Raw genomic sequence first — 13,270 nt, forward strand, 5'->3', positions numbered from 1 at the left:
TGTGTGTAGGGGTGTTCGCATATACGGGTGTCTCCCCATTTTACCAGCTTGTGGCCTGTGGTCTAGTAAGCTCCTGAGTTTAAGGACAATCATCTGGAGACACTGTCCCATATTCCAGAATTCCTGTGCCTGGAGAAGATCGGAGTAACGAACACAGGATTTAACAGACAGGTAAGTTGAGGCTTCAAGGCCGTCATCGCCTTCCTCTTCCTTTCCCCTCCTCTTCCTCCATCTTCTCTCCTCCTCCATCCTTCCTTTCTCTGTCCTTCTCCCACCTCCTCTTTTAAGACAGAACTTCATTATGCAGACCAGGCTGACCTAGAAACCAGAACCTCCTGCTTCAGCCTCCAAAGATCTGGGATTACAGGAACACTCCATGGCATCTGCTCCAGAATCCTTCTCTACCGTGGAATGTGATGTGGGACCCTGTGGGGACTGACAGGCACTTCCACTGTGGGAGAGGATGGACTATGGGCAGGAACATAGTCCTTCAGTAACTATGGCAATGGCATGACTACGGAGTTGTGTGGCCGGGTAAATGGGGAAGGAACTGGCCTGGGAGCTGTTTTGTTTTGTTTTTTAACATGTATTTGTTTTATGTGTGCTTATGTGGGTAGGCTGTGCATTTGTGTCTCAGTGCACACGTGGGGGTCAGAGGACAACTTGTGAAAGTCAGTTCTACTACGTGAGTCCCAGGGATTGAACTCAGACCATTGGACTTGGCAGCAAGCGCCTTCACCCACTGAGCCATCCCTTCATTCCCGCGGGAGCTGGTTCTTGATTTGCTGCTGTTTCTTCAGATCAGGCATTGATGCCCATCAGTCAAAGGAGAAGAAGTGGCCCAGATAAACCCAGCCCAGAGGACACACCCACCTCACTAGAGTGAATCCAGTTCATACAGCACACGTACAATGTGGTCCAGCTAGCTAGGCATGGTGGCACACACCTGTAATCCCAGCACTTGGGAGGAAAGGGCAGGTGGGTTTCTGAGTTCTGGTCTACTGAGTGAGTTTCAGGCCATCCAGGGCTACACAGAGAAACCCTGTCTTCACAAAAGAGAAACTGTTCAAAAAACTATGTGTTCATATGCCCATGCTAGTGAGATCCCGAATAGCCTCTGCCTCTTTCCTATGGATTTACCCTAAGGAAACTGCCAACATCCCCTGGGCTGTGGACTCGTGTCTCTGGATTTCAAGCCCAAAGACACTGGAGTAAGCCCCATACTGTATGCACACTCAGGAAGACAGACGGCCAGCAGGCAGTGATGTCTGACAGGCTGGCAGCTCTCTCTAGGGCTTCCCTGCCTGCACACACAGGCCTTTGGCCGGAGACACTAAGGCTGATACAAGACAGCATCAGCAAGATCAGAAATACAGAAAAACAAATGGAGGGGATGTGCACAGCTGGAATTCCAGCACTCAGAGATGGAGACAGGGTGATCAGGATATCAAGGTCATCTTCTACCAGCTAGGGGATTTGAGGCCACCTGACCTGCATGTGTGCACGTGTGTGTGTGTGTGTGTGTGTGTGTCTGTCTTCCCTCTCCCCCACCCCGGCCCTGTATATCTCCCTTCCTCCTCTCTACCCCCCCCCCCATATCCTCTTCCTAACGAAAACTTCATACTCCCCAAGCTCCCTCTGCATGATGCATGATGTATTCTGTTTCCCGCCCACGGTCCCCCACCAGCTCTGGGACCTGCCAGGGTCTCAACTCAGGCCAAAATCTTACAATTAGTGTTTCTATCGCTATTACAAAACATCATGACCAAAAGCAAGTTGGGAAGGAAAGGGTTGAATTGGCTCCAAATCATTATTCAATACCAAAAGAAATCCAGGCAGCAACTGATGCAGAGGTCATGGAGAGATGCTGCTTACTGGCTCACTTCTCTTGGCTTCCTTCGCCAGCTTTTTATAGAACCAGGACCATCGCCGGCCCAGGGATGGTACCACCATCATGGACTGGGCCCTCCCACATTAAAATCACGAATTAAGAAAATGCCTTACAGATTTTTTTGTTGTTTTCTTGGGGTTTTTTTTGTTATTGTTGAGGAGGGGGTTCTTTTTTCTTTTTGGTTTTTCAAGACAGGGTTTCTCTGTAGTTTTGGAGCCTTTGTAGACCAAGCTGGCCTTGAATTTACAGAGTCCGCCTACCTCTGCCTCCCAAATTCTGGATTAAAGGTGTGTGCCACCAACGCCCAGTACTTTTCTCTCTCTCTCTCTCTCTCTCTCTCTCTCTCTCTCTCTCTCCGCTCTCACCGTCTGTCTCTCGTCTCTCTCTCTCCTCATCTCTCTCTCTCTCTTTTCTCCCTCCCTCTTCGCCTCCCTCCCCTCCCTCTCCTCTCTCCTCGTCCTCCATCTCCCTCTCCCTCTCCCTCTCCCTCGCCCTCTCCTCCTCCCTCTCCCTCTCTCTCTCTCTTTCTTTCTTTATACATATTCTGTCTGTATGCCTGCAGTCCAGAAGAGGGGCACCAGACCCCATTACAGATAGTTGTGAGCCACCATGTGTTTGCTGGGAATTGAACTCAGGACCTTTGAAGAGCAGGCAATGGCTCTTACCCTCTGAGCCATCTCTCCATCCCCCAATTTTTGCTTTTTTTCAAGTCAGGGTTTCTCTCTGTAGTCATGACAGTCCTGGAACTCGATCTATAGACCAGGCTGGCCTTGAACTCACAGAAATCCACCTGCCTCTGCCTCCTGGGATTAAAGGTGTGATTTACATCTTGGTTTTATGGAGGCATTTTCTCTTTTATAAATTATCTTTCAATATGTATTTATTTATTTATTTATTTATTATTATTATTATTTTTTTTTTTTTGGTTTTTCGAGACAGGGTTTCTCTGTGGCTTTAGAGCCTGTCCTGGAACTAGCTCTTGTAGACCAGGCTGGTCTCGAACTCACAGAGATCTGCCTGCCTCTGCCTCCCGAGTGCTGGGATTAAAGGCGTGCGCCACCATCGCCCGGTCAATATGTATTTATTTTTATGTGCATTGGTGTTTTGCCTGAATATATGCTTGTGTGAGGGTTATTGAATCCCCTAGAACTGAGTTACAGACAGGTGTGAGCTGTCATGTGGATGCTGGGAATTGAACCCCGGTCCTGTGGAAAAGCAGTCAGTGCTCTTAACTGCTGAGCCTTCTCTCCAGCTCCAATGGAGGTATTTTCTCCATGGAGGTTCCCTTCTTTCAGCTTGGTTAAGTTGAGGGAAGACTAGCCAGCACAGTTTCTTTGCATTTGGGGAAGGAACCACCTGCCGCAAGGTCTTAGGGACATGAAAGCAATGACCGTGGTGGACACTGTCCGTGAATGAACTGCTGTTTTCCGTCATAACCCCCAGGACCCTCTATGCTAAGATTACATCTTGGGGTGCAGTAGTTTGAGACAGGGTCTCACACAGTAACTCAACATGATCCCAAATTCACTACACGGTCCAGAACGACGCTGAACCTGGCAGCACTTTCCTTGCCTCTGGGCTCTGAAATTACAGACATGAGCCTCTGCCTTGACCTCCCAGATGCTGGACCACTGACACAGCCGATTATGGGGTGCAGGGGATGGGAGTCAGCTGGAAATCGTCCACAGACCCTAGGGCAGTGCTTCTCAACCTTCCTAATGCTGCGACCCTTAATTGCTCCTCATATCGTGGACACCCCCAACCATAAAATTTTCATTGCTACTTCATAACTGTAACTTTGCTACTGTTGTGAATCGCAATGTACATATCTGTGTTTTCCCATTGCCCTAGGCGACTCCGGTGGGTTGAGAACTACTGTCTCAGGGCCTTACTAAAGCACTTGGCCTGCTGCAAACTTGTTCTTGGCCAAGACTAAAGCAGCATGCAACCAGACCTTTCTCTGTTCCTGCAAACTGCCCCAGCAGCGCTCACTGACCCCTAGCAATACCCCTGGAGCGAAGCCCAGTCCCGTCCTTGACTACAGAGTCTCAGTTCACTCCAAACAACATTTATTAAGGCAAGGGAGGAACCTCTGACTACAAGCTATATACAAGTATATACAGGGATAGGAATGGGACGCCTTCTAGAGGCGGCAGCGCCCTCACAGGGCAGACGCCAGCTTCCGTTTGGTACTCTCTGTGCAGCGGTGCAGGATGAGGTCCGCGCTGGGTCTCGGGGGCACTGCGGGCTGCGCCTTGCTGTGCTGAGTCGACAGATTGTCTACGGGAATGTCAGGACCATCAGAGGCTCTGCCTCCCAGCCCTAAAATGGCAGTAACGCGCCATCCACCCCACCCCGTTAGGTCTAGTCCGCCTAGGATTAGGGGATGGGATGGCCCTGGCCCCGCCCCCTTCCAGCTCTCACTCTTTGTGCCCTCCGCACTCTGTGGCCCAGGTCGTGCTGGGCGACGGTGCTGCTGCAGGAATCGGACACTGTTGCGGCGGTAGGCGTCCTGGCTGAGGCGCTTCTGAGAACGCTGGTGGATGCTCTGTGCATTTCGGATGGTCGACCTGGCACAGCAGGATGGAGGTGTCAGTGACCCGGAATCCCTGTCCCCGGCACGCGGGGTCCCTGGGAACCCAAGCCTGGCCTGAGAAAATAGGGTGAGGAGAGACGTGGCACCCTGAAATCCTAAGTCTGACCCCAGCAAGTGGGTGCAGAGGGACTGTGGCACCCCCTCAGGTCCTAAGCCTATATTTATGGAGTGCAGGCAGGAAAAACCTGCAAGAGCTGTGGGTATCCCAGATCTTTTCCTGTCCCAGAGCCCAGGCCTGTTTCCCACACCTGCTCTGGCCATCAACATGTCCTTACTTGGGGACTTCCCAGGCCTCCCTGACCATCTCAAAGGCCTCTAAGCATCAGCGGGCTCCTCACTACCTCTGCTCCTACCTTCCCTCCATCCGTGTCTGCCACATCCAGCAACAGTGAAGGCACAGCACTAAACCTGATAGGTACCTACCTGCCAGGACCCTGTGGCCCTCCCTCAGGCCTGCCCAGTCGTGGCAGTGGGGGAGGGGCGGCTCTCACCTGCGTGGAGGTGCCCCACGGCCTCTGATCTGCCTCTGGGCCTGGGTTATCTCCTCCACAGCCTTCTGCAGATACATGGATGGAAGTAGCCGGTGACGTCTCCTTTCCTGCAAGATGGGCCACACTGGAGGCTCCAGGCAGTCAGAGGGGTGTGCTCACAGAGCTGGAAAGGCTCAGAGTGCCTCAGCCATGGGGACCAAGTGCAGGCTAAGATACTTCAAACATTCACACCCAATAGGGCCTGCCTGTTTTCCTTATCTGTAGCGACAGAAGTCGCCTGCCCCCCCACCAACCTGCCCTTTTGAGTCTGGGCAGGAAGTCAGGTGTGAATCCTGACATTGTGTGTTGTGACACTTTTAAGAGACTGTCATTTTTTCCTTCTTGATTTGGCTTTGTTTGATTTCCTTTGTCAAGTTAGCTTAGGAGCCCAAGTGAGGTCCCCCGTGACCCAGTCAGGTAAGTTGGTGTTCAGGGGGAGGGGGATCTCCTACCTGATCACCACCAGCCATCCAGAAAGCGTTGATAGGACCTCAATGACTTCAACCTCCGACAAGGGACACCTCATCCTCTTCCACAGCAGTGTAGGCTTTGATGTTTACATATGGTTTCACCTGTTCCACGAGGGGCATCCCAATGAGGTGAGAGTTGTACTTCAGCTCCCAGCTCTCTGCTCCTCACTTCCCCGGGGTGTTCTTCCACTACGTCCAGCCCAACCGACAGCAAACCAAGTCCCCCTCCTTTGTCTCCTTAGATCTTTTCCTAGGTCTCCCTCTCTAGGTTTTTGTTTGTTGTCTGTTTCGAGACAAGGTTTCTCTGTGTAACAGTCCCAGCTATCCTGGAATTAGTTTCTGTAGACCAAGCTGGCCTCAACTCGAGATCCACCTGCCTCTGCCTCCCGAGAGCTTGGGATTAAGAGGTCACCACATCCACCTGGTTCCTTTTTAGGTTTTTAAAGATTAAACAGTGTAAGGATGGGACCAAAGGTTTGCAACATGCAGCGAAAGAGCTCGACTGCTGAGCCACACCCCAGCCCCTCACTGGGGGATTCTAGGCAGGGGCTCTACCACTGAGCCACTCCCCAGCCCCTCACTGGGGGATTCTAGGCAGGGGCTCTACCACTGAGCCACACCCCAGCCCCTCACTGGGGGATTCTAGGCAGGGGCTCTACCACTGAGCCACACCCCAGCCCCTCACTGGGGGATTCTAGGCAGGGGCTCTACCATTGAGCCACACCCCAGCCCCTCACTGGGGGATTCTAGGCAGGGGCTCTACCACTGAGCCACACCCCAGCCCCTCACTGGGGGATTCTAGGCAGGGGCTCTACCATTGAGCCACACCCCAGCCCCTCACTGGGGGATTCTAGGCAGGGGCTCTACCACTGAGCCACACCCCAGCCCCTCACTGGGGGATTCTAGGCAGGGGCTCTACCATTGAGCCACACCCCAGCCCCTCACTGGGGGATTCTAGGCAGGGGCTCTACCACTGAGCCACACCCCAGCCCCTCACTGGGGGATTCTAGGCAGGGGCTCTACCACTGAGTCACACCCCAGCCCCTCACTGGGGGATTCTACAATATTTTTGTAGCAGGGCGTCCCTATGTTGCTGACTGGGCCATGCTCTGCAGCCTGCCTGTGCATCCCTAGACTTGAGCGTCTCCTGCATGAACCTCCTGAGTAGCTGAGGTGACAGGTGTGCCCCGCCACACCCAGGTGGAATTTTACAATCTTTAAGCATGACCAAACAATTCTGCTTTCAAACTCAGCAGAGGCCATTCAAGCCCTGGAGTTGCCAGCTTCTACCTTGGGCGATGATGACCTTACCCCAGGAAGCGTGCCTTCCCAGCCTGAGTTCAACTTCTGTTCCCCATCCCTTGTACCTTGTACCAGCCTCCACCTTGCTCACACGTTCCCAGATGTCTGCTTCTCCCTGGCCCTCTCTGCCTCCAACTTTTCTGACCAACAACATTACCAAGCTAAGAATAACAGAGAAGTGCTGGCTTCTTCATGTCCCCGTACCCCTTCCTCTCCTTCATCCCACACCCCATATTGCCTCAGAGGGCAGGGAGCACCTGCGTAGTTGGGATCCGGGTCCTCTGCCTCATCAGGACTGTCAAGGGGCTCCAAGTAGGATGCGGGGACCCAGCCTCTCTTTGTCTTCATCTGGCAAAACCACCAGCCTATGTCAAGAGCACAGAGAGACGAGTGAGGGATGGTGCCTGGCAGCCTTCTTCAGCCATGAGGGTGGTGGGAACACAGAAGGGAATGCCAGATGCACGTATTCAGCAACATCTCCAAACTCCACACCCGAATCCCACCCCGGGGACACGAGCTCAGAGCCCTTTGCCATGCGCAGGTGAGACGGCACCCCTAAATACAACCCAGGCATGGGATTGGCCTGAGCTGGAGGCCAAAGGCTGCTAGGGCCTCTGCATGGAACTCAAGGAAGCATCTCCTCAGGATGGCGGGTGGGGGTGCTGACCGCTCTCGCCTTTCTCCACGACATCCACCACATCTCCGGTAGCCACAGTCATCTCCGTGCGGGAACTTTTCTCATAATCAGCAACGGCTCGATAGGTTTGAAGGATGATGGGGCCTGTGATGTCTGCACAGGGGAGAGGACCGGGTGAGCAGACACAGCAGGAGGGCAGTCCCATTGTGGAGTATTGTTTTAACTGGGCAAAGATGTGCTACCTTTGTTCCTGCTGCAGAAGAGTACTTAACTGTGTAAAGGTGTGTTACATTGTTTATGCTGTATTTGTTTAACAATGGAAGTTTTGTTCTGGCCCTCGAACTCACAGAGATCCACCTGCCTCTGCCTCCCCAGTGCTGGGACTAAAGATGTGTGCCACCATGCTCAGTCCTCTTTGTTTTCTGAGACACAGTCTCAGGTCCCCAGGGTGGCTTCTAGTTCACCCTGTAGCCAAGGATGAGCTTGAACTCCTGCATTGGGCTGTGGTGGGGAAGATGCTCCCCGACCTGCAAGGGGATCACCAAAGCTCCTCCTATTCAGTGTTGTTCTGTCCCCACCCACCCCACACTCAAGGTCCTTGATCTCATCCATAGCTCCTAGGTGCCCCCACCCCTGGGCACATGCAACCGCTCTCACCAGCTACGTTATTCTTGGCATCTTTGGCAATCAGGTATGTCTCTGGCTTCTTCACCCTGGAGAAAGAACAGGCAATACAGAGCCGACCCTCAGCTTCCCAGCAGAAGGGGAGGCTTTAGGTTAGACCAGCAGGAGGACTTCCCCAAAGCAAAAGGAACCAGGGGAAAGATGGTTAACGCAGAGAGAAGCTATCCACCGGCCCAGGCCTGGGAGGTGGGGGTAGAGCACAGACTGTCTTAGGAATGAGGGATTGTCTACACATGTGGACTTAGAAAAGGGGCAGAGGAAGCATACTGCAGACCCTAGAGAGATGGTAAAGGCCTTCTCCACCAGCTAGATGGAGCTGTTTTGGCCTGGGAGGAGCTCCCATCAGCTCTCTGGTGGGGTAGGGGGCTTCTCCTGCCTCCAGCATGCCCCATGGCGACGTGAACTTGTGTAGATGCAGCATTGGCCAAATCCCCCGTGTAGAGCACTGTGCACCTGTGGGTAAGTCCTTCATCCTCTTTGAACTTAGGTCTCCCCACCTTCTGTGTATTCTATCCTCCTGTGCCCTCCCCAGGGAGGTGGCTACTCACTGGCTGTCTGTGGGCAGCTTCAGGTCATCAGGTCGAACTTTGAAGAAGTCCAACAGGTGTGGGCAGCGGGAGATCTTCACGGGCAGTCCCATGAGGGCATTGAAGTACTCAGTGAGGGTGCCCTGGCGGCTCTCAGCGGCACGCTGCCCATCAAACCATCTGGGTGCTAGGTGGGGCCACCAGAGACCCATAAGTGTGCACACAAGGTCAAGTCCAAATGGATGTGGGGAGGGACCCTGGGGCAGGGGACCCTGCTGAGGCTCAGTCCTGCTCACCTGGGAGGTGTGGGATGACTCTGTTTTCCAAGTGGATCTCTCCCGCCTCAATGGGGAACATCTCCTTTAGCGTTTTCTAGATAGAGGAAGAAGGGCGGGGGCACCGCGGCAGAGTGTTTACCTAGCTTGCGTGAAGTCTTGGGTCCCACCCTGAGCATTGCATAAGCTGGGTGTGGGGGTGCAGTCCTGTTACCCCAGCACTCAGGAAGTGAGGCAGGAGGATAAGAAGTTCAAAGTCATCTTGGGTTGTGTAGTGAGTTTAAGGTTAGCCTAAGATACGTGAGAAAAAGCGGGGAGGGGAGGTGTTCCAAAAGATCTAAGTTGGAGCCATTCATAACACCCCTGGGAGGGCAAGCCATCAGCTCCACACAGGCCACCTTCTGCCTAACACACACCTTCCCCCATCTCTGTTTACATTGTCCACATGGTGCCTGTGGACACTCCAGGCCAATCTTGTCCCAGTGTCTTTGCATATAAAATATTGTCTGTCTGTCCCCCTCTGTCTCTGCATGTCTGTCTGTCCCAGTCTCATCTATCTGTCTGTCTGTCTGTCTGTCTGTCTGTCTGTCTTTATTTTTTCCAAGACAAGTAACCCTGGCTGTTCTGAAACTCAAACTATAGACCAGGCTGGTCTTGAACTCACAGAGATCCTCCTGCCTCTGCCTCCCGAGTGCCGGGATTAGAAGCACGTGCCACCACTTCCCAGCCATTTATTTAATTTGAGACAGGGTCTTGCTATGCAGCCCTGGCTGGCTCTGGAAGTCACTCTGTAGACCAGGCTGGCCTCTTTAGACACATGATGAGCTGGAGGCCTACAAAGGCAGAGCGGCAGCCAAGGCTAGCCCGTCCCCAGCACTCACATGGAACTCGTAGATCTCCGTGAACTTCCTGTAGACCACCTTCTCCGACAGGTCCTGCCACTTCACCAGGAACATGTACACCTGGGGGGCATCAGAGCACAGAGGGGCACTCAGCACCTGCGAGTGCCATCTGTACCCCCGGGGCTGCCTTTTAGCCTTGGATGGGAGCCTAAGGAGTGGTAGTGAAGCAGTGTTTGAGGGGTAGCCTGGGTTATAGAATGGGCATGAACTTGGAGGACCCTTGGGGTAGCTAAGTGCAGCTTTGAGAAGCAGACCAACGTGGTCAGCCTCTGGTGTGTTTGAAAATTCATGTTATTTATTCAGTGTGTGTGTGTGCACACGCGCACGTGCGTGCACATGTGTACATGTATGTAACATGTGTGCCATAAACTGCAAAGAATAACTCGTGGGACTCAGTTTTCTTCTTCCACCCCCAGGTTCTGAGGAGTGAGCTCAGATCATCGGACATGGTGGCTAGTCCCATTCCTTGCTGAGTCATCTCATCAACTTTCTGTTTCTCTTTTTAAAAATGTATATGGTGATTGACCTGCATGTATGACCATGAACCATATGTATGAAGCCAGACAAGGACATTGAATCCCCTGGAACAGGAGTTGCATCTGGCTATGAGTCATCATGTAAGTGCAGAGAATTGAACCCTGAGCCTCCGGAAGAACAGCCAGTGTTTGCTCACTTTCTCTCTCTTTTCTCCTGTCAGTTCAGGGGACTGAGCCAAGGGCCTTGTGTACACTATTCAAGTGCCCTAGGCATAGTCCCCTGTTGGGCTTCCTATGTGGCTCCTCTCAAAGGACAGGTGCGAGAAAACTTGTCCCCACTGTACTAACAGAGGAGGGACCTTTAAGAACAAAGCGGGGCCTAGGATAGAGAGATGGCTCATCACAAAGATGGACAGTGGGAGACAGCATTGGCAACAACCCCAGGGTACCCAGCACCCACACTGGGGCTCACAACCACCTATAACTCCCGGTCCAGTGGGTCTGGCACCCCCTTCTGGCCCCTGAGGGCACCATACATACATGCAGGTGAAATAGACAAAAATAAACGTGTTTACTTATTTATTTATGGGGCTTAGTGGGAAGCGTTCAAGTATTTGGGGGCTACATAAGGACACAGACAGGCTGGGCTACGTAATATGCTGTCTCAAGCAAATAATAATACTAGCCTTGGGGGCTGGAGAGATGGCTCAGCGGTTAAGAGCATTGCCTGCTCTTCCAAAGGTCCTGAGTTCAATTCCCAGCAACCACATGGTGTCTCACAACCATCTGTAATGAGGTCTGGTTGCCCTCTTCTGGCCTGCAGGCATACATGCAGACAGAACACTATACTAAATAAATAAATAAATAAATAAATAAATAAATAAATAAATAAATAAATAATAAAAAAATAATACTAGCCTTGAAAAGAAACGAATTGATTTCTGTAACAGGGAAGGGGTTTTTTTTTTTTTTTTTTTTTTTTTTGTTTGTTTGTTTGTTTTTTTTTTTTTTGGTTTTTTCGAGACAGGGTTTCTCTGCAGCTTTTTTAGAGCCTGGCCTGGAACTAGCTCTTGTAGACCAGGCTGACCTCGAACTCACAGAGATCCGCCTGCCTCTGCCTCCCGAGTGCTGGGATTAAAGGCGTGCACCACCACCGCCTGGCTCAGGGAAGGGATCTTAAAAACAGTATGATACTTGAAAGAAACCAAAGATAAGACACATGGGGTAATGTGACAGCTATCACGAGAGAGACAGAGGCAGGTGTCTGCAATCCCAGCATTTGGAAGGTGAAGTGGGAAGCTGGTCCTGAGTTCTGGCTATCCTAAGCTACGTTGTGAGACTCTAAAAATGTCTCTGGGGGTTGGGGAGGAATGGAAGACATGAAGGAAACACCTAGAATGACCCCAATGCTCTCTTTTGGTGTGGCTTTGGTTTACAAAGTCCCTCGCTTATTCTGGAATGACTCAGAATATTTATATTTAGAGAGGGCGGGCAGAAAGTAGACAACTTGTGCCCTAAGTGCCCCACACGAGTACCAGGTGTCCCTCCTCTCTCACCCAGTGATGGAGTCTAGATCCACAGGCAGAGATTTCTCCAACTCAGCTCCCCCAGGGCTGATGATGTCGCCTCCTGGGGAGCTAAACTCTAGTGTGACCCACATAGAAGGAGAGAGACAAACCGCTAAAGCCTGCAGGCCTCTCCTCGCAGGGGCCTCTCCCTGTGCTGACCAGGCAGGGAGGTTTCCTGGGAGGAACGAACCTTGGTGCTAAGCACTGCGCCTGCACACACACACACACACACACACACACACACACACACACACACACGGTGGTGGCACATGAGCAGGGATGAAGCTCAGGATGGGAAGGGAGAGGGAAGCAGTTGAGAAGGGTGCACAGCGGTGTCTGCCAGGGATGGCAGAGCCCTCTGCAAGCACCCAAGAGAAGCCTGAGGTCCAGAGACAAGAATCCTATGCCCATTTTTTTTAATCTAATAAATTAAAAAAAAAAATTCCATGCCCAAGAGGTCTCCTTCCCTGGTCTTCCTCTGTCTCATATTCTTCCCTGGTCCCCCTCATATCCTTCCCCGGCCCCCCTACCCCCATATCCTTCCCCGGTCCAGGTGGCCTTTGGGTAGCACCAGGAAGACAGCCTTGTCTCCACTGTGTGCTTCTGCAAGGCACTCGGGCTACTCACATAGTGTTGGCTGGGAGTGAAGCGCTTCTCAAAGCCCAGGAGGGCAATGTGGCGAATGAAAGTGTCCCCCATGGCTGGGCAATGAGTGGCAGGGCCACTTCTCCCTATAGCCCGGGCTGAGCCTTAAATACTCTAAAAAGAGGAAGTCGTGTCCGTTGCTTGTGGGGTGGGGGCGGGGAGTGCCCAGGACACTCTTGCTCAGTCTTTCACTTTCTGGGGATTGTTTTGAGCTCCAACAGAGTAGCGAGGGCAGCCGTGGGCGCTAAAGTGCAGAAAACTTGTTGTAAGGAAGGCCTGTCCCGCAGCTCCAGGAGTGTGGGCGCCTCTGCAGTTGTGAGCCACCCTAGCTGCCCCCACCCCGGGGTCCTTCTCACCTGTTCTGCTCCCTTTTCCTGCCTTCTGAGCGTGTATCTCTCCACCTCAAACCTACTGAGTCTCTCCTGGGATGTTTCCCCTTCCAAGAGGACTTTGAATGACCTCACACAAAGCAGCAAGCCGGCCAGGCACCTTGAGACATTGTGACCACAGAACTCGGGAAACGGAGGCAGGAGAATCGGGAGTTATAGGCCGATTTCAGCTGTGCTACGTGAGATTATCTTTAAAAGTACAGCAGTGGGCTGGAGAGATGGCTCAGAGGGAGCCCTGACTGCTCTTCCAGAGGGCCTGAGTTCAATTCCCAGCAACAACATGGTGGCTCACAGCCATCTGTAATGAGATCTGGTGCCCTCTTCTGGCCAGCAAGCATACATACAGACAGAACACTGTATACATAATAAATAAATAAA

General features: G+C 52.3%; 1 protein-coding gene across 1 annotated transcript; it reads right to left on the reverse strand.

Annotated features, from left to right (window-relative positions):
- Positions 1–3,943: 3,943 nt before the first annotated feature.
- Positions 3,944–12,596, reverse strand: Ncf1 (neutrophil cytosolic factor 1). The gene is given in 13 exon segments (XM_038345914.1): positions 3,944–4,171; positions 4,316–4,461; positions 4,979–5,063; positions 5,066–5,085; positions 5,470–5,531; positions 5,533–5,585; positions 7,044–7,154; positions 7,457–7,579; positions 8,084–8,139; positions 8,659–8,824; positions 8,934–9,009; positions 9,794–9,874; positions 12,486–12,596. Coding segments are annotated over 13 exon segments (1,170 nt in total). The 5' UTR covers positions 12,558–12,596; the 3' UTR covers positions 3,944–4,052.
- Positions 12,597–13,270: the final 674 nt, after the last annotated feature.

The sequence above is a fragment of the Arvicola amphibius genome, chromosome 10 (assembly GCF_903992535.2).
Source record: "Arvicola amphibius chromosome 10, mArvAmp1.2, whole genome shotgun sequence".
NCBI lineage: Eukaryota > Metazoa > Chordata > Mammalia > Rodentia > Cricetidae > Arvicola > Arvicola amphibius.